The following is a 22,148-nucleotide window of genomic DNA, read 5'->3' as shown; positions in this document are numbered from 1 at the left end:
AACGGTCATTGGTATCCAAAATATACGTAGAAAGTACATACGAACTTAGAAAAGTTGCATTGGCAGGTACTTGCCAGACCTGGAATTAAAGACGCACGCTCATACTTGAGAGATTGGTTCTCTACCCACTAAACCACCACGACTTCCACTAAGTCATCACGACTTTGTCATCTCAGTAACATTTAATGTTTTTTTACGTAATAATACGTGTAATATTTTTGCCACACACAACTTAAATGCGGACTAATTAGAATCACTACTTTTATCCCTATGGTCACGTCTATTGCGGTTCAGTTCTCAGCGTTTTGTTTAGTCTGCTGTGCTTTTGCCGTTAAAGTACAAAAATTAAATATATGGAACATTTCTAATGGCTATGCGTATTCCGTTGTTTTCAAGTCAACGGGCCCTTAAAATTCAATATCAGACGATTCAGATCTTTGATTTTGCTGACCCCGTAGTCGCTGGCATAAGGGACAGGATCCGCGTACGAAGTCGCGGGCAGAAGCTAGTTTTTTAATAAAAATCTATGAGGAACTCGAGATTGATACTGATTTCGCGTCAATTTTATACGGGCGAGTTATTTTACAATACAATGTTATTCAATGTACTTTAAAGTGCGTTTTATTGATGAACTTATTCCTGCGCATTAAGTATTATGGATCCTAAATTGTTTCAATGCTTAGTTTGGTTCCGTGTGTTTGGGATTCCTAAAAACTTAATTATGTACATCATTATAAATACTTACGTTAATTTTGCAAATGGGTATTTACATATTATTTTACCTATGGCATAAATTCTACACAATGGCTTGTGATTACTGCTTAGACTATCGCCGTATTTTTCCAAAAACCTAAATAGTACAGCACCTGAGTATCCCATAGAAGCCATTTAAGGTTTGAAGACTACTTAAAAGTCACCATTTCCCCATACATAACCCATATATTGTTATGGCTTGCTTACGTCAAATCGTACGAGGCTCCGAGCACAATCAGCTAGAGTGACGTAAACTGCGGTTACACTGGCTTACATTCGTCATCGTGACTTAGAATATTTGCAATGATTTATGCACATGGTAAGTATGCGATTAAAAAGTTCGGTAATCTTTAGAAGATTTGGTATGATCTAGTGGACATCATTTTCATTGTATCATGTAATATCTTATTTGCAAATAAATTAAATGAGATATCACTTCTGTTTTAACGATAGAAGTAATTCGTGCAAAATCAAAATCAAAACTCATTTATTCAAAGTTGGCTGCAAAACAGCACTTTTCGAACGTCAAAAAAAAATTACATAAGACAGCCCCCAAAACGCCCACCCTTCACCACTTCCTATGTGTTTTTGCTGGGAAGAAGTGGCGCAACAAACTCCCCAGCAACACATGTCTGTCATCATCCTCCTAGCCTTTTCCCAAACTATGTTGGGGTCGGCTTCCAGGCTAACCGGATTCAGCTGAGTACCAGTGCTTTACAAGAAGCGACTGCCTATCTGACCTCCTCAACCCAGTTACCCGGGCAACCCGATACCCCTTGATTAGACTGGTCATGTCAACACATGTCTGTCTGTAGGTTAAAAGAACCTCTCAACAATGTACAGTGAGCATATTGCAGTATGCAATACGCAATATTGTCATAAAATAAAATTACATTTAAAAATGATTTATAAAATCCACCACATGCTAGCTAGCACTCACCCTACGTAACTTGTCTAACTCAAGCATTGAATAAATATGATGTGAAAAAAAAATATTGTGCGTCTAATTAAGTACCTATATTGAAAGAAATATACATTCCTGTTCCTACCTTTACCCTTATACAACATTTTCAATTTTACAATGGCGTGTATCTAGAACCAATGGCTATGGACTATCCACCATTCTTATATCATCATCATATTACCCATACTTACTCGTAGTTTATCCACTGCTGAACCATTGTGGGCTTACCCCATCCTTTTATGGTAAAACTGAAGTAAGTAATTAATTTAATATGAATCACTTTGCAAAACGTAATATATGCACCATGGGCTCATACACCCTGACTCATCTAGAACACAATTGTTTACAAGCCTAGAAAACAATCACATAGGAAACTTACAACTTAATTGTTTTGCATTAGTAATATATATTTAAAAGAAAACAACTTTAATAAATCTAATTATTCATACTGCACAAGATTATTTAATTACAAGAATCAATTAATGTTAGTCTGTTTGTGTTCAGGTTTCAGGAATTCAGTTTATAAATTCGTGGTTATGACTTAGTAATTGTGCATATTATTACGTTTGTTTACTTATGTTTTTACCTCAAGTGAAACACCGATACTCCTTGAATTAAATAAAAATGTTGTTTGATTCTTGTAGACTTACAGTCGCTAAACAAGGAAAATCAAGGAGTATCTTACTAGCGTAGCGGACCTTCTGGAAACATTTTTTAAGGAATTAGCAATGCCTTTGCACTTTCTTATATTTTTCTCTTCCATCTAGAATTATTGTACATAAAACTATTAAATACAATTATTAACAAATACTCACTGATCATATCATACCTATACTTATCAGTTTGAGAGAAATCGTTGAAGAGCAACAATGAATACTCGGGCACAAACTGGAATCAGCATCCATACTTATTCCATTTTAACATAAATCTTCTGCGCCCTGGTTATTTCTTAAATATCTAATAAGTTTTCCTAACAGCTCCATTGGTTCTTTTTACAGCTTATTAAAGATTCTCTAAATAAATAATTTTTTTTCAATACATTTCGGGAATTTGTAATATAAAAGGAAAATATTTCGACTTTCATATTTAAAACTACTCATAAAACTGCTACTTAGTATTTATTGATTCATAGGTTTGAATGAAATTGTATCGATGACTTTCAGGAAATTATGGTATGTTTATTGTTTTTCAATTATAACCTAACCTAACCACAAAATTAGCTTGCAACCTATGCTAGAAGTTAAAATACTTATTCTCTGAAAGAATGAATGTTAAAAAATAACTAAAAAATAACATGAAGCATTAAAAACATTATAACAATTTAATATTTTATAAAAAAAGTCGAGTTCAAACGACAACGGAGCGTGTCGGCGCGACCGGCGGGTTAACTCGCGTGTAATGTTGACACTGTCAGCTTAACCCCTCGCCTGCACCATGTTTTGCTGTTTTTTTTAACATTTAACCCATTTTTCAACAATTTTACTACATTTCCCCTACAGAAAGTTTGACAGATGCGACACCGAGTTACCCTCTCTCGTCTCGATTTTTAATGGATGTCGATTTTTTTACAAAAAACGCGGATTTTTGTCAAGTTTTTTTTTATTAATCTAAAGCTGACAGTTGACGCGGATATAATCTTTAATTAAGACTATTTTGGCGGGAGTTTTTCCCGCTCTCTAGTTAGGGTTGTAATTGTATGATTTATTTATAGATTATCTCGCCGAATGGTTTTAACAACTTTTTACAATGAATTTTGCTTATATCTTTTGCTCAAAATTATTTGTACCTAAAATTATGCTTTCTTGTTGTGCGGAATTAAGTGCTTACATATGTGTGTTTATTTATTTGTTTAAATCAGGCTACAAAGGCCCATAGAAAATACTATACATAAATATTATAACATTAAATCATATACTAATACATATTTTATATAAACAACTTAAACTAATGCACACGAAGTGTCGGCGTCGTGTTACGCTGCGAGGTGTCGCGTAGCCATCCTCGGAACCTCCGATAGACTACACCCTTCGGCCAAAACTCTTCCTTGAGGAATGTCTCGATGTGATTAGTTGGAACTCGCACCATGAACGAATTGAAGTTCGTCTATGCCATGAGTTTTGAATTTTTGTATAAGTATCAATGTTTTATGTCATGTGACAATGAGTTGAAATATTTTCTGCAGATTCGGGTTATTAATATTAAGAAAGATTAGGTATTTTCCTACAGTTGTGATGTCTTCTGATTAAATTAATAAAAGACCCAAATTCTATATTTAAAGAAACAGTCTGAAAGGAAAAAAAAACAGAAACCTGTGCTGCCACCTATCAGCCGTCGATTATATCAATTTCTTTCTGTAGTTATCTTAGGAATACTGTACAAGTTCATGTGTAGTCGTTGGATGAAGATAGATGTCCTTATTTCAGTACCTGACTTTACCAATAAGTATATGCTACGATTGTACATACTACATCTTTTTACCATCTCTTTAAATAATGCCTAATTATATATATAAGTAGCTTTGTTTACCTACGTATCAATCAGTCAAAATTACTGTCAATTATGACTAATATTGGTTTCAATTTTCAATTACTTAATACTTAATTGCCTACCTATATAAATTCCGGTATACCTACAGTTGAAGATATAGATATCTATTATAAAATAAATGTTGTGAACATTTGTTAATTATTAATATTAAAAAAGGTATACTTTAAATTCTGAATGAAACAATATGTTTCATCAGCTTGAATCATACTAGTGAACTTGAAACATTTCGTATACCTATGTAGGTCTATACCTACTGAGTTTCAGGTAGGTAAGAAGTTTTCCTGTCTCGCAGCCACAATTTGTACAGCAAGGCAAATAAATAAAACGTCAACAATTATTTGTATATTTAATTTATTGAATACGGTAGAAATGCTTCGTAGTAATTAATGGAAAACAAATACATAACAAACAGACGGAGCTAGGAACATATACCGACCGCAGACCATAATGTAGGCCTTACTACTGAGAAACACGAATAAATAAGTATTGTACCATTTTTTGCAATTCTTATTTAATGCGATTGGGTTAAAATTGTGAAAAACAACGGCTTTTATGTTCATTTTTGTCAAAAAAGTTTTTTTTTCATATTCTTGTCTGTGGTTAATAGATAATAGTAAGTTCTACAAAATGGCTGCGACATAAGGTTTGGCTTTCTCCTAAAGCCAATATAATTCTCTTTTAAATATATTTTAAAATATGATTTTAGCTAATGTGGACGCCAGAAGTTTTTAATTTGCTTATTTACTATTGTAAGTATTTTTTGTTGAAAATATATGTTTTCATAAACCACATAGTATCTGCATCAATTTAGAATTTTTCCATTTCCAAAATATTTGTTTTAACTTTGTTATTTTTCCTAACTTACGGACACCCACATTAGTAAAACTTTTTATAAAATAATTTGACTAGAAACAACACAGTTTTTATATAACTCGAAAAATTATTTTCACGTTTACAAAATACAGTCGCACTAAAATATATTTTAACCTAAAATTACTAACGACTAGAACGAATTACATAATTTTTGGAATGAAGGAACTTTTGTTTAGAGATCATAACGTTTCTGTCAACGTCAAATATTTTTTTAAATAGTAAACTTCAGAAATATTTGAAATTGACAAAAATATAAACAAAGTAGTCACGGTTATCTCAGATCTTCACAAAATATTAAAACTTTGATCTGAAATGTACCATGATAACTATGTTCAATTGTTATTTAATACTTAAATATAATTATTATAATAACTTAGGAACGTTAAAGTATTATTTTTGCAAAGAATATTTTTGTTATTTTACCCGTTTCAGTATTTTTTTAGTTCAGAAACATATTTCTAAACTTCGCTTTTCGAAAAGCACATAACGGTAGTTTAAAAAGCTTTTTACATGAAAAAAAACCGTTATATTATTTCGTTATATTTTTGACACTGGTATATTCGTAAACAACAATATTTTTAATATTTTTTGCATGTCATCTTATGTAACTCTAAAATCATTTTTTGCAATAACAATAATGACTGAAAATGTATATAATATAATAGTACTATTATTAATAATTAATAAATAATAATATACAGATGATTAGGACAGCGTGCGACTGTATTGGCTGTTTCATAGCGTTGTACTCGAGTGAATATTGTTAACTATTAATATCACTCCTGAATACCTTTCTGCTACACTTAATAATTAATTTGTACTGTAATATTATTTGTTTACCAACCTCCGATACCTTGCACACTTGGTTAACAAATTTGTACTATTGTTACGTTGTTCATGTAGCTAAGATGGGACAGACAAACTTAATTTATACCCGTACACACAGATTTTCATATAAAAGTATTTTGTATAATAATTTCATTTAATCAATCAGCTAACAAATACTGTTAGCGCCAAATATTTTGAATGAATTAAACATTCCAGTGTGGCAAAATCACGGATTAGGTATTTTCCGGAAACATGTTTTTCAAAACACCCCAAAAAGGGCAAATTTTTTGATGATATTGTAGTTTTAATCAAAAGGCTTAGTGAAAAAGCATTTGTACACTACATGTAGGAAGTATTTTATCTTACTGACACTGTTTTATACTTGAGATTTTATGACAACTGCATAATGCGCACATATTTATAATTTAACACCTATTAATGTAATACAATATATAATTTAACTCATCTAATATAATAAAAATCTCTTACAGGGGCATCAAATGTACCTACTATTGATTAGCACAGGATATACGTATATGTTTATGCTATAACTATAACACATATTTGTGTGGTTTCCACCAACATTATAACAGGAAACCTCTTACTTCCCATCTGAGCCACATCCCCAACTGGTCATTTCCACATCAAGTACAACGCTTTTGGGAAAACGGAACGTTAGAACACAATATTTTTCAATACATTTTTTCACTACATCGAATGACTTCGATCCCTGCGACCGTGCTTTCTCCAAATATAATAAAAACCCCCGGCATTCTCTACAATTGTTCCACGAATGCTCACAGAGAATGCACGCTCCCTGAGGATCTTACCACGCGTACAATTGTATTAATTTGTTATTATTTAAAACGTTATTAATATAATTTGTTGTTATGCGCGCCCTCGTCTCGGCTCCGGCCCGGCCATTTGGCTTGCCTCTAGGAAGACTAGTAGGAAGATGGATTTTCAAAATAATTTCTGCACTTATTTTGAAGTCTATGCCTAATTTTGACTTTTGCGAGTAGGAATAAAGATTTGGAACTTTACTTAGGAACTTTGAAAGTATGTTAGTAAATTAGGCTTCTTGCAAATTCGTTGTGGACAACGAATATTTCGAGCCAGAAAAGCTTTCGTAAAATATTTTTATACAAAAATGGAAATCTTTCCGTTGTGAAGGAATTTTACAATTAAAATAATGTTTTCTGCATTATAACGGTTCATTTAGTATAACGGAACCATATGCCACACGAAGTATATGCGTAGCAAGTATTTCCTCATAAGGTTACCCTGATCCAAAATCACAATGATTACAATAACAATCAGGTTCCGATCCGGAGCCGTTACGGGAGCGACCTCTAGTTTCTTTAAATTTAATTACAACTTACGTACATACATAGGAACTTTGTTTAGAAGCTGCATGGTTTGTACAAGCTAACCTCCACACTGATCTACCAATAATGAATTATTTAAACAAACTTTGTTACCATTTACCCATCAAATAAGTCTTGATTATCAAGATAATAATATGTAGCGTCCGCCCCTCCCCCCGCACCACTCGTGAGGTCGTTCAATGTTCAGTCTTTGTTGATGGCAGTTATGTATAACTATCCAAAATGTACATCTTAAAACTCAGAGTTCAAAATATAGTATATGTAAAGCGGCGAGTGCGTGTCGCGGTGCGAGCGGAGCGGACGGCGCAGTATAACGCATAGTAAACAAGTATAATGTAGGGGCGGCGGGCGCGCCTGGCCCAGCCGCGCGCCCCGAACGTCACCCGTATCTTGTGTTAACTAAACCCGTACACCGAGCCCCACGACCACATATCTAATCAAATTTAATACTAAAATTACGTTTAATGTTGATCACTGCCCAATAGTACGTATCTTTGTGCTTTAAGTCACTCGTAGACAACAATAAATAGTATCGAGTAGCTAAGAGCGCGCCTGTCCGGCGTCCGGCATCCGGCGTCCGGCGGCCGGCGTCAGGCGACCGGCGCGGCCTACTGACGCACTAACTATATTTGTACTTTATTGTAACTCCAAAATATAATTTATACAATAACAGCTAATATAAAAACTAACGTGGTGAGGTAGAGCGGTTGTGTGGCGTGCGTGGCGGCGCCTGCGCAGCGCCGGCGTCTCAGTGATCAACATCGACCGGTACCTAGACGCTATCGTGAGTGCGCACTCACCGATAAAATACCTTTAAATAATAATTACTCCTAGGGTGTATTTCTTCTCCCGATCGAAATCGACGTTTCATAAACTCGTCTCGGACCGACCCGACGGAACATCGAGGAGATAATAATAAATAATCGAATTTATAAGCGGCAACGTTTCATATATTATCACCCGTTCAATATAATTCTCAATATATGAAGTTAGACTCTGACAAAAAAGAGGCCGGGGGCCGCCGCGCGGTGTCACGCTCGAGCGGGCGGCGCAGTCGGCTTCTCCCTTTACAAATTACGTCTCATAATATTTCAGCAATCGCTTGAAGGCACACAGCGTTAAATGTAGTTAGTAGAGTTCAGCGATCGTGTAGCGTGCTCGCGGCGGTGTCGTCGCGGCCGCGAGCACGGCACGGCTGGCGCGGCTAGGCCGGCGTGAGCGTGAGCGTGACGGTGGCGCGGCGCGTGGCGCGGCGCCGCACCGGCAGGAACACCAGCGCCGGCACCAGGCTCAGCGCGCCGCCCGCCTCCTCCACCACGAAGGGCTGCATGGTGAGCGGCGCCTGCGGGGCCCGCGGCACCGCCAGCAGCGCGCCCGCGCCGCCGTGCGCCGCGCGCAGGTGCGCCTCCAGCGCCGCGAAGCCCTCCGCGCGGAACTCGCAGCGCGAGCACGAGTACTGCGCGCCCTCCGCCTCCACCTCGCCCTCCGCCTCGCCCGCTTCCTCCGCCTCGCCCGGCGCCGGCTCCGCCGCCAGCTCGGGCTCGGCCGCCTGCTGCGCGTGCGCGCGCTCGTGCGCGAACAGGAAGGCCAGCACGTCGGTGGTGAAGGGGCAGTAGGAGCAGGCATAGGGCTTGTCGCGCGCCAGCAGGTCGAGCGGGCGCGGCGGCGGCGGCGGCGGGCGCGCGGGCGGCGCGTGCTCCGCCAGCAGGTGCGCCCGCAGTGCGCGCGGCCCGCGGAAGCGTCGCGCGCACAGCGGGCACGGCTCGGCGGGCGCGGTGGCGGCGGGCGCGGGCGGTGCGGGGATGCCGTGCGTGTTGTGCTTGTGCACGCGCAGGAAGTACTTGCTGCACAGCTCCTTGTGGCAGATGTCGCACGTGACGCCGCCCAGCTGCGTGCCGCTCTCCAGCGAGATGCCGTGCATGCGCTGCATGTGCGTGCGCATGAAGTACTTGTTGCACAGCTCCTTGTTGCAGATCTCACAGAAGCTCGAGCCGGAGGAGGACGCGCGCCGCTCGTCAGGCGGTGGAGGTGAGGCGGAGGGCGGGCGGGGGCCGGGGTCGTTGGGCTCGTCAGCCAGCCGCTCGGCCGCTAGCTCGTTCAGCTGAGAGATCATTGTCTGCAGCTTCCGCAGCTCTTCGCTCGCAGATCCAGGTGACGACACGCCGCGCTCCTCCACGATTAAATTAAGCGGACTGGTCTGACCATCGCGTAAGGCAGCCTCCAGCTCGTCTTCACACTCTCTCTTAACTTCTGCCATTTCTTCAGGGTCTAATGGTGGCGGCAGCGAGTGCGAGCGCGGTGGCGTGTCTGGCGGCGGCCCCGACAGCGCGGGCGGCGTAGTGAGCGGTGTGGGCAGCGGGGTGCCCAGCGGTGTACCTAGCGGCGTGCACAGCGGGCCGGTGGGCGGCGTGGCTGATGGCGGCGAGTGCTCGTTGACGGGGGAGCGGCGCGCGGGTACGCCGTGCCTTCGTTCTCGATGCGTTCGGAGGAAGTATTTGTTGCAGTACTCTTTACAGCATATTTCGCAGAAGGCTTCTGGGTTGACAACGCCGAGTCGTCGCAGCGCATCGGGTTGGAAGCCTGACTCACGCGCTCGCCGCGCTGAGTCTGGTGAGAGGCGGCGAGGAGTGCCGCCCGACTCCTCGTCGGAGGCGCGGCGCGGGGGTGACGGCTGTGCGGGGGGCGGGGGCGCTGGCTGTGGCTCGCCGCCGTCGTAGATGCCGTGCTTGTTGGCGCGGTGCGTCTTGAGGAAGTATTTGTTGCAGAACTCCTTGCAGCACAGATCGCAGTAGGCCTCGGGGTTGAAGATGCGAGGGGGCTCGTGGCGCGGCAGCAGTCGGAAGGCGGCCAGCGGGTCGAAGGCGGGCAGGCCGAGCTCCCCGAAGGCGAGCGCGCTCTTGTAGATGTCGGCCATCTTGGCGTGCAGGTCGAGGGGCGGGGGCGCGGGGTGCTGCGGCGTGGCGCGCGAGGGCGCCGCCTGCTTGCGCCGCTTGCGCCCGGGGCTGCTGCCGCCGCTCTCCAGCTCCAGCTCGCGCTTGACCGCCGGCGCGACAGACATCGCGTCACCGCCGCATCTGTAATTATACAACGAACACATTAATGTCGTCCATTACGCACATAGCACCAGTTGTAGGTGCGGACCTTAAAAGGACATTAAAAGGATACGCAAATTATACGAAATGTTTGGGAGGTTTTGGGATTCGAAGAAAAGAAACCTTTTTTTGCAGTTTTGCAGATTATTACATTTTTACATTTTTATATTATCATCGTTGGAAACGAGATAAGATAATAATAACCTGGTTCTGTTTATTGCTTCTATCGCTTAAAATATTTTTACATAGATATGTAATGTCATCGAAAAATAATAAAAAAACTTAAAGAGTTCTCATTTTTTTTTCTAGTGACATATAAGTACATAGGAATGTAGTTTATAGGAAATAATAAAATTATATTTTATTTACTAATTTAATTAAAATTAACACCTGATAATATTAATTTTGCTCCTTGTAAATGGGAACCCGATTCGTTCCCGAATAGACTTTATAGAAATACTTTTTTTTTGTTTTTACTTGTTCTGATCAAAAGAACTTTTAATTGACAGGTGGCCAATAACTAGAAGTGAGGTATTTTCTTTAACACAATCGAGTAAAGTATCGTCTATAACACTAAGAATTAGTAAGTCGTGTGTTAGGACGGTATGTAGCGCCTAGAAAGGCCTTTTTATTGTTTAATGACTTATAGGGTATATTAACTTTAAAACTTGTGTTTACTTTAAAATTCAAGTCATAATATGTACAATTAGTGGAAGATGTATAATATCGCTCTTCATAGAACTTTACGAATAATACATGATTCAATGATAATAGAGGGAATATTGGGTATATTGTCATGAAATCACAAATCGATAAAAATCTTAAACAATTCTCTAGGCTGTAAAATATTAAGTACTATAGTTCGGCCATTCAGAGAATGCGTTCCTGACACGTCGCGATTGAACTGACGACGTAACTTTGCAATGGCGTTGCAGTTACGATAAAAATATTTTTGCTGGTTGTTTACCGTTTTAACAATTGAGGAGCATTAAAACAACATTATTATATCAATAATCAATGAATGTAGTTACGTCGTCAGTTCAATCGCGACGTGTCAGGAACGCATTCTCTGAATGGCCGAACTATAACATTTGGTGAGAGCATGTTAGTACAAAATGTTGCGCTTAAAAAGTCCTTTCAAATTATAAATAGTATGACAGATTACTAGAAACAGAGTAGACCAACGTATATACGTAAATATTTCGCCCATTCTTCTCTTCCTTTTCAATTTCATCAATTAACTATTAACAATATTAGACGTTAGAAAAACCGTTCTTATTTGAAATAAAAAGAAGATTATTATTTTTAGTGTAATTTAAAATAATGCATGTCTTATGTCCGTCAGCTTTTAGATTATTTTTTTTTATACAAGATTCCAATAAGAACACCCCTCACCTATTATTATCCTGTCTAAGATCTATCGCCTCCATCGATCACTTAGTTCTAATCACCATCACCACTACAAAAAAATCACCATTTTGAAAACCACCTCATAAATCACCAAAAAGTAACATTAATGTCAAAAATATTTACACCGAACTTTCAAAGTACAGTCACTCGCGAAAGTACGTGATTTTTTTTTTCAAAAATTTTTGGCACGTGCTTTCTCGTGCGCGTGCGCGTCCAAAACTGATGTTTTAAGTAAAAACGCGTGCTGGGTTTCTTTTTTTTTTGTTAGAAAATAGCAAAAATGGTGTTCCCCACCCGGCCACCCCTGTACTGTCGATTATTTGACAAGGGGCCCGTGCATTACGGGGTAATGCGGGGTTTACATGTCACCAATGTTATTCTGTGGGACTGCATAGTGAGTTACTTTTGCTGTGTGTAATATTTTTGCTATTTTTGTATATATTTTTTGACATGGTGATTATTTTATCAGTAAATAACTCTATTTGTCATACTGTGCTCCATTAATCGAAACATTCCAAAACCATAAATACAGCGTTATTTGATTTTTAGTACTGCAGATTTATTATACGCATTCTATCGAGTACTTCAACTGTTTGAGATCCCAATTTTGTTTGTTTAAATTGTATGTTATTTTTTAATTAATATACAGTAATGTTTTAAAGTTAGAATACATTTCTTCTCTCAATAATGTTACAACCACAAATAAATTAAATAGAATAAAATCGCCCGCATGTAAACCTAAATTAACACCAAACAATAAGCGTTACTTTCCAAAAATTTGGAAACACTATCAAAAGGGCGGCTCTGATCAAACATGCTCTGTCCCTTTCACACATATGTGCATTAGTATGCCGTCTCTCTCACACGTTTTGGTTTCTCTGTCTATTGACATTTTGTACGTAATAGCAGTAATAGTTATAGAGTTATGAATTATGGTGTTATAAATCTTGTTTAATTTTAATGGTTTATTTTTTTCTATATATTTTAGAAAAAGCAATTTTTTATTTTTTTTATTTTTTATATTGAAATAACAATGACAAAAAACTATTTTTTTGATTGCGATAAACTGTATCAATCCAATAGGTACAGTTTAGGGGCTTTCGGCTTTATTTTATTGAACATTAATTAATATTATCTTAAAATACCTACTTTCTTTGAAAATAATAAAAACGTCCTTAAAAAAATTCCAAAAATATATTTTTTTTATTGTATTTAACTTTGAACGATTTTACAGGATTCCGTATTTTATTTTTAACTTTAATAAGTCTTCTTAGAATCTTTTCTTTAAAAATGGTCAAAAGTCCTTAAAAAAACATTGAACCGAATTGAAAAAAAACAGCGAGTTCTCTCATAACATTTTTTCACCACCAAAGTAAAAAGTTTTTATTAAAAAGTCGAAAAACAAGTTTAATTACTTCACAAGGAAGTGGAGAGGCCGACGTCAATTTGCCTTATTAAAGTGTTATTGTAATTTACGATAGACTTCTTTATTTTTTAAAACAGAAACCTAATAGAAAATATGTGATTTAAAGAAAAAAATAAAACTATGTGTAATTCAAAATTAAAAATCTAAATTTCTTGTCGATATACGCCCTGAAACTGTCATAAATCATATGATGGAAAATCTTAAAACAATAATTCATTATTATTTTTTTATTAGCTAACATTAGGTCAATTAGACCTATGTGAATGCAAAATTACCTAAACAATTGTAGTTAATATTCTCTCAGCATCTCATCATTAGTCATTATAAAAAAATATTTTTCCCATACAAATTATTATTACTTAAATTAACAGCAGACTTAATTTTACTTCGCACTTAATCATTTTGAAAAGTGGATTGTCCAAATGCCGCTATGTCATTTAGATTCCATTCATTTTAAAATGTCTTCCGAATATTTTTAATGAGTTTTTTCAAGTTTTTTCTTTTCCATAATGGAATTGGCCATTCTAATGGGTTCTGCAGGTCTCCGCAGGTTTAAGCTTCCTTTTAGGCGAGAATTTTAATTTCAAGCAGACTTTACAATTAACGGTATAAAAGTGAAAACTTGCTATGAACAAGTCATCATATTCATTTATCATCGAAAATTACTGAATATTGGACGGACACCAAAATTAAATAGGTCATTGGAGCATTTTGAAAGTAGCTTCATGTGAAAACAAAACATACGATTTATGATAAAGATAAGCAATTGATTAACACTCTAAAATGTTCATAAATTGATAAACCGAAAGGAGGTTATCATTTTTTTAATAATCCTCTTTTAGGAAAGTGCTTTTGCCTAAACAGGCGCGTTCCAATTTCAAATTGGAAAACAAAATACAGACAACATGGCGCCTAAATAATTACAACTACAAAAATGTGATCGCTACACAAACCGTGGTTTTACGAACACCACTCAATATTCATTCATTTTTTCGAGTCAAGTGCTATATTTTACTGCTAAGTCGTTAACTTTGAAATATCGGTCGCGGGGGTGGCGTGAGGAGGGGGTGGTTGGCAAATAAAATAAAAATAAAGGCCGATTACGGCCGACATTTTATAATGGACGATGAAATGACATGCGGGCGCCGACGGGGCGCGCTTCTAGCCTTCCTAAATGTCAGCGCGTGATTTTTTGACGATTTTCATTTTAGCTTTATTTTGCTTGCTTTGTAGGTTTCTGTGAACTATTTAAAGGTTTTCGTGGCTTTGTTACTGTTTTAATAGTTTTAGATTTATGATGTTAATGCTAAAATGTGAGAGGGATTGTTATTTTTTTGTGTAGAGTTTTTTGTATCCGTATAAATCAGAATTTTAGTGGAATTCATACATTTGCTGGTTATTATGAGCCTATTATATTACAAAGTTTAAAATCATAAAGTAACTTAAGTAACACATGCATTATTAAGTTTTCTTTTCTCTATGACCAAGACAATTTTCTCTAAACAATCCATCAACGTTCAATACCGAAAATCAACAAATAAAATAACACAACAATTCTAATCACAACGCTACTCCATCCCTTTCCCACCCAACTGACATGTGACCGTAAATTTATATTCAATCAGTCGGGGCGGGAGTCGAACCCGCGACCCGCACCCCCGCGGCCAGGTGCTAAGGGCTTATAATTTATAATTGATGCCTGTGACCAACGAACACATTTTAAAGCTGCACTTGTGGACGAAATTTCAAATAATTTGAGGGGTTCCGTATAGATATTTTTATATTGACGACTGTTTACTACTGTGGGTATAAATTAACCATACTCGATAAAATATTATTTGCACAACTGATCTGGTAATTATACCTATAAACAAAAGTAGAAATTGAATACTTCTAAATCCCTTTGCATTAATAGTTTACATCTAATCCATTTTCCTTCGTAACTGACGGACAGAATTACATAACACGAATTATTGCCACCTACTTAATTCCTTCTTAATCTAAAAATATTTAACACTCACAAGTGGGAAAAAAATGGCTTAACTGCCGAAAGCCGCGAAACCTTACATTTAGTACGTTTTCTTTAAAATGTCGCACTTTAGTCCCGGCCTTATTAACTACTTTATTAGAATACGATACTTGTAAGGAATCCCTATAATTAAGTCTGTCCATCCGTCCGTCCGTAATTCCATTATTCACTAACATTTTTACAATTTTCAGTTACTTATATAAGCAAATTCAATTAATTTACTTACTTCTATTTAGGTCGAATTGTGTTGGGGGGAGGGGGGATATAAATTCATAAAGTGATGACCTGGATTACGTAATCTGATTTAAAAATGCTTTGTGTTTTGTCTTTTTTTTATTTCCTAGACTTTGTGGTACCTAGTTTCTGTAATTTTTGGTGCTAAAAAAATGATATAAGATAGATTGTGTTATGTTTAAAATTTTGGCTTTATGTTGTTTGACATCCGACTTTTTTAGACTTCCACATTCATCTTCATTAGCCTTTTACAGTTCATACTCTTTCTTATACTTCATTTATTAGGACATAGACTAAATTAACATATTACATTTTTATTAGGAGCCCATACTAGAGCAAAATTCCTTTACATGTTTTAAAAAACTAAAAACACAAGCCTACGGCCGAATAACATAAGCACGCAAGGGTTTCTCCTGTTAACCTGCGGGACCCCAAACCAAACACAAATCAACTGCAGAGATGTCCCCACGATATTTACACTGTATTATTACAAGCATTGCGCCTCTATCATTTGTGGGTAAGCAGCACTCATAGCTTATATTTACTATGATAAAAATATTTTATGTGGTTTTAAATACTTATACCAACCAGATAAATGATGAAGTTTTTATTCTTAATTAATTTAAATAACTGTCTATGATAGTTAAGCAATAAAAGAGTGTGCTAAACCGCATTTAAAAAAAAAATTAATAGTTAGTAAAATCTGTAGGTGTTTGATCTAACTCTATTTTAGGACAACTGTACCTTCTGATCTCTTACAAGGGATATTTATGTAAATTTGAATAGAAAACGGAAAATGATAACCAATTACAGAGAGCAACTCTTTAAAAATCAAGCAACGTGAATTACGAATAGTTCTATTTTTCAAAGTTTTCAGGTAACTCGACTCTCCAAAATTCACTTTTATTTTCTACCCATATCAAACCGCCTACCCCCGTCCGGCTTGCAAGCTTGAAGTTCCCAAAGTTAGTCGGCCCTGAACCTATTTATGTATAACGATAGCCAAACAACCAAGGACATGAGGCTCGTTCACACGGGGACACAGAGAGCAACTGTTGCTTGAGATGTTGCTGATTTTAAATAGGAGCATTGCAGGGTTGTTTGGTCTGCTGTATGTGTTTTTTTTTAATGCACCAATTGGTATTATTTCTTAAAAGCATTAAAGAGTCACGTAGACCTATAGTAGACCTATAGTATCTGACAAAAGGAATCGCTCGGGTTAGTATCATGACAACAAAGGTAGCTGCTTTGTAAAACAGATATTTCGTGTATCAAAATTATAACACTTATTTTTATTCGGTAAAATGGCAGATGAAGTTACATCGAACTTGCTGCTCAAAATCGAAAGAAGTGATAAAGCTTTCTGCGAACTCTATGTCTCAATTGAGAGATAATATGACGTCTAAGAAATGGTAGATATTAAGCATATTAATTTGAAAATCGCGACCCCAACACATCTTCCTTAACTGACCACACAATCGCTCGTCTGAACGCAAACTTAGATAAAAATCGCGAGCGACGTCGCGGCAAACAGACGAGCTGACATAAATATATATATACCTTCATATGTGAGCTCGTATTGATTTTGTGTCGAAAACTTTTATATTTTTATCTGCGCCTAGTTTAAAGATAAAGCGGTAGCGATAAGCTAAATTAAAAATGTAGTAAATCATTCATCGATTTGTTTTATCGTTGTATTCGGTACACCGGGCTTCTAGGATTTTGGAGAGCTTTGTACAAACTACGCACTATTTATATTCACAGGAATATTTTTTGGGTTTCAAATCCTATTTTTTATTTTTGACTAGCCGATTTCCCGCGTTCCGTGGGAACTCCTGCCCGTACCGGGATAAAATGTAGCCTTTGTTACTCGGGAAGAGTGTAGCGCCCCAACAGTGAAAGAATTCTTCAAATTGGTTCAGTGGTTTTGAAACCTTTAGGGTACAAACAAATAAAAAAATGTTTTCTCTTTGTTATGTTAGTATAGATAGTTTAGATTTGGCACACCGGCATCTAGGATTTTGGAAAGCTTTGTACAAACTACGCGCTATATACTTTTATAAGAATATTTTTTGTGTTTCAAGTCCTATTTAAGATTCTAAGAAATAAATCGGGAATGAAAATGTGGTAAAATGGTCTTTAGGCTAAAAATAATCGCGTAGTTTGACATCTAGGGAATATCGATGCTTTAGCAATCTGTACCTAATAATAGAGGTTTTTTTGTTTCTTTGTTTGTACCCTTATCGCTACGAAACTACTGAACGGATTTGCAAAATTATTTGACTGTTCGAAAGCTACACTCTTCCCGAGTATCGTATCGTATATTTTATCCCGGTGCGGGCAGTAGTTTGCACAGGAAGTGGTTGTAGCCGCGGGAAAACGGCTAGTCTAAAATATCAAATGAAATTTGATATTTTACACAGCTAAAATAATTAACGATATATGCCTATACTTTTTGAAAGCTTTCAATTGCCCTGAACATCTATTAGAAAATTAAGTACTAATAAGTTTTTGTTAATTAAGTCTAGTCTTTTTTTTAAGTTTGATACAAAAAATCACATCCGTGTTACAGATTTATTATTCAGGTCAAATTATCTAAGTTTTACAATCCACTGCTTTTTAACATCGAACTTTTCTGTAAAAATGTTATTGTTCCCCTTGGTAACGCGCAATGGATTTAAATAAAGTTTGATGATCGGGAATTTCAGTGATCTAATGTTATTAATTACCTACTTTTTTGCTTGCATTACTTCATTAGTCTCATTAATGTTTTCGCAGAACTAATCGGCTAGATCAGAAGATGATCTCATTAAAATCGCAGCATAAGTTGTGAGTACCTAAGTAAGACAACTGACAATGTGTCTTGGTCAGTTCCAAACAAAAATAGGGATATTATACATATTGTTTTGTGATATATAAAATTATATTTCGTCATAAAAATATTCAGAACTTACAAAAACTTTAGTACACTTTTTTTTGGCAACTTTACATTACTAACCTAGAAATCAGCCATTGTGTAAATACTACATAAAAACTCCAAATAAGGTAAACGTACCAATAGTCGTCGGATTTCGGAAATCGCTGACTTTGAAGCGCTACTGTGCGTTAAATATTCAATAGAAAATGAAAATTTTTGCATGACGTGATAGAGTATTTATTCGTTATTCTAAGTAACTAATGTTTTATTAATCATTTTGATGGGTTTATGTATTTATTAAGGCAAAAGTAAAAAAAGGGCGATTTGTACCAATAGTCGTCTGATTTGTACGGATACTCGTCAAATATTCCCAGTACTCGTCAACTTTTAATGCTAATGTAAACTCTCTGCTCTTGAACATAAAGTTCAAGTTATGTACATTTTTTTTGTGCTTGAATTTGTTTAGCATACTTGTGCCTTTGAAACATAATCTGTTAGAAGAGCAGGTATTCAATAAAACAGTTATATAGTTGCATTTTAATTTATATCCCTATCTATCAAACGCTTGGAATCACAAAATTAGTCTATAATATTTATTTTTTATTTAAAATACTTTTTGCACATTGTACAACGGCGGACTTAACGCCTTAGGCGTTCTCTGCCAGTCTACCTTAGGGTGGTGGTGAAATAGAAGTGGTAGGTGCAACACAATTTGAGCATCAGTGGAAGATAATAAAAATATATATTTATGCATATATAAATATAATATATATATATATATATATATAACTATATATATGTACAACTGTATCCAGGAGAATGTAGGAGAAGATGGTAAGAAAAATGAACTACTGTAATGATTCGGCCAACTTGCCATGGATGTGATTTCGCAGTTTCATTTTAAAAGTGTATCGACTATTTACCATCCTGACCTCCAGAGGTAGCTCATTCCAGAGAAGAATAGATTTCACAAAGAAGGAAGAGTGAATAATGTCTGAACGGTGAGCAGGGCAGTGAAGAAGACGATTATTAGAGGAGCTGTATGTTATATTTCTTAATTATAATAACCATGCAGTCATGTGCATATGTAGCACGAGTAAAATTATTACTATTAAAATATTTAAATTTTAAAATAAAATAATTAGTTTTCACAAAAAATAAAAGCCACATTGATTATATAGCTTTCCGCGAAATAATTACAAACATTCATAAATATGTAGGTAAGGATGTCATTCAACAGAACTTTTGTACTGCTTAGCGCATGCTAAGTAAGATTTGCAAAGATCAAACTTTGCAATCAAAATTCGTAAGTTCAAACTGTCTGAACTACCTAAAGAGATTTTATATGTATCAAACAAAATTATGATTACAACTAAGCGTTCAACAGGGCATCTGAGGCGGATGACGGGGAGTAGCGTCCCCGCGGGGCTATATATACCAGGGAGAGTATACTGAACTCCATCTCCGGCCGGCCGGAGTGAAGCATGACGGGGGATAGGTCTCCCGCCTCTTGGCTTGCCTTCATTGGCCGACCAGAGTGGAGTCGCTAGAGCAGGGTTAGTAGCCCTGCTTGGAGGGTAGGGTGCCTCGTAGTAAGTGGCGAGTGGGCCGGTGATGCTGGACCCACAGGGAGCGCGTGATCTGCGTTTAAAGTCCACCGAGGTATTCTCACCCTTCAGCCGCTCATGTACCTGTTGCCCTCTTGTTGCTATTCAGTGACTGATTCCCGGGGGGCCAGTAAGTGAGCTGGCGAGTCTCCACCTGCCATTTTTACGTGTGCAAACATTGTTATCGGCAGGTGCCATAGTTCCCTTAGTAATCCCCATTCCCAGTCCATTACCATCCCATCCCAATAGCCCTAGTAGTTTTATTCCATATTTAGCATAGTTTATAACACAGAACCGGGGATTGTCCTTGGGTACGTTTCTATAATGTATACAGGGATAATCGTCGGTTTTGTGTTGCCATTTCATTAAAGTTGTCTCAAAAGGGCTTCAGCGTGTTGGCTTCGGCCCCACGTTCGCCTTCCAAAAATCCGGGACTCTGTAGTCCCGTGGTCGGGTAGAAACATACCAGATAATATCTGATAATAATCTTAATTAGCCCCGCAGGACATCTGAGGTGGATAACGGGGAGTAGCGACCCCGCGGGGCTATATATACCGAGTACTCTAGGGAGAGTATACTGTCCCTGTGATAGGTCTCCCGCCTCTGGCTTGCCTTTATTGGCCGTCCAGAGTGGAGTCACTAGAGCAGGGTCAGTAGCCTGGCTTGGAGGGTAGGTGCCTCGTGGTAAGTGACGATTGAGCCGGTGATGCTGGACCCACAGGGAGCACGTGATCTGCGTTTAAAGTCCGCCGAGGTATCCTCACCCTTCAGCCGCTCATGTCCTCTTGTTGATAATCAGTGACTGATTCCAATATATAACTAAAAAAAACACTCGTAAAAAGTGCATACTTATAGAAAACAGGGGATTTAACCATTAAGAAACAGATTAAATGAATCGAATAACATGACTGTGTACGTGCATCTAGAAGCAGCAGAGTAAAATTTACCCCTAAGAAAAAGCTTAAAAGAAACGCAGTTTTATCAACAAATGTAGTCTAAACCTTAAATATGTTTGTTCTAGAGAGTTAACAATTTTGTAAAAGTCCCGATATTAGCTATTTATTCGCATTTTGTACTGTAAAACACAAAATATCCTCATTATGACGAGATTAGGTGCAACTTTTGAGCATGTCCCAGTAGTCGTCATAATAATTGTAAAATTGACGGGTTTTGGGTCAAATGGGAGTTTTAAAGTACCAATAGATGTCACATTAAAAAAATATATCTTCTATGTTAGAAGTATTCCAAATTGCATATTACGTCGTTAGCAAATAAACTTAACTATCTAATTAAACTAAGAAACATACCACAGTTCCCACTGGAGTTATGTAAATCAAAACACAAAACCATGTGCTGAGTTTCATTTTTGACAGCTGAACTTCACGAAAAAACTACTTTGTTAGGGCACACACGTTTCGAATAACATATCTTAGACGCCATGACTGCTAAAACCCCGTATTTTCATTTCAATTGTGCAATTTATTATCAACAATATGTTGACATATAAACCGGCCCATTTTAAGTTCTGTAGAAATAATAAATAAAAGTTTTTAGATTAATTGACGACTATTGGGGCATGACGACTTCACCCGCGTTTACCTTACCATATTATAGGTAATCCTTTGTCTAATAAGTGACCTAAATACTTAACTATAACTATAACTTAACAACACATCCGGGTTATAACTTATAACTATGATATCTCCTATAAAGTTTACGAGATCATAAATAGTTTGTGGTATCGAGAGATAATGTCTATGGAAGACCATAATGTCCACACTATGGTAACACTTTCTGAAACATATTTGTTCTTACATTGTGACTGATAATCAGGAAGTCTGACAACCAGTCTTACCTAGGGGTATTGGGTTGCTCGGGTAACTGGGTTGAGGGGGTCAGATAAGCAGTCGCTTCATGTAAAACACTGGTACTCAGCTGAATCCGATTAGACTGGAAACCGACCCCAACCAAGTTGGGGAAAAGCTAGGCAGATGATATTTTAATGGTATTTCGACTAAAATAAACTTCTCCTAAAGATGTCACTTACAAAATCATAAAAGAAAATGCCTTCGTAATGTGG

At 37.4% G+C, this 22,148-nt stretch overlaps 1 protein-coding gene across 1 annotated transcript; it reads right to left on the bottom strand.

The window, feature by feature from the left end:
* Positions 1–4,598: 4,598 nt before the first annotated feature.
* Positions 4,599–10,411, bottom strand: LOC124642828 (zinc finger protein 628-like). The gene has a single exon (XM_047181551.1). The coding sequence runs from the start codon at positions 10,409–10,411 to the stop codon at positions 8,558–8,560; it is 1,854 nt and encodes a 617-aa protein (XP_047037507.1). The 3' UTR covers positions 4,599–8,557.
* Positions 10,412–22,148: the final 11,737 nt, after the last annotated feature.

This window comes from Helicoverpa zea, chromosome 25 (assembly GCF_022581195.2).
Source record: "Helicoverpa zea isolate HzStark_Cry1AcR chromosome 25, ilHelZeax1.1, whole genome shotgun sequence".
NCBI classification, from domain to species: Eukaryota; Metazoa; Arthropoda; class Insecta; order Lepidoptera; family Noctuidae; genus Helicoverpa; species Helicoverpa zea.
This window is presented reverse-complemented; position numbering and strand designations above follow the sequence as displayed.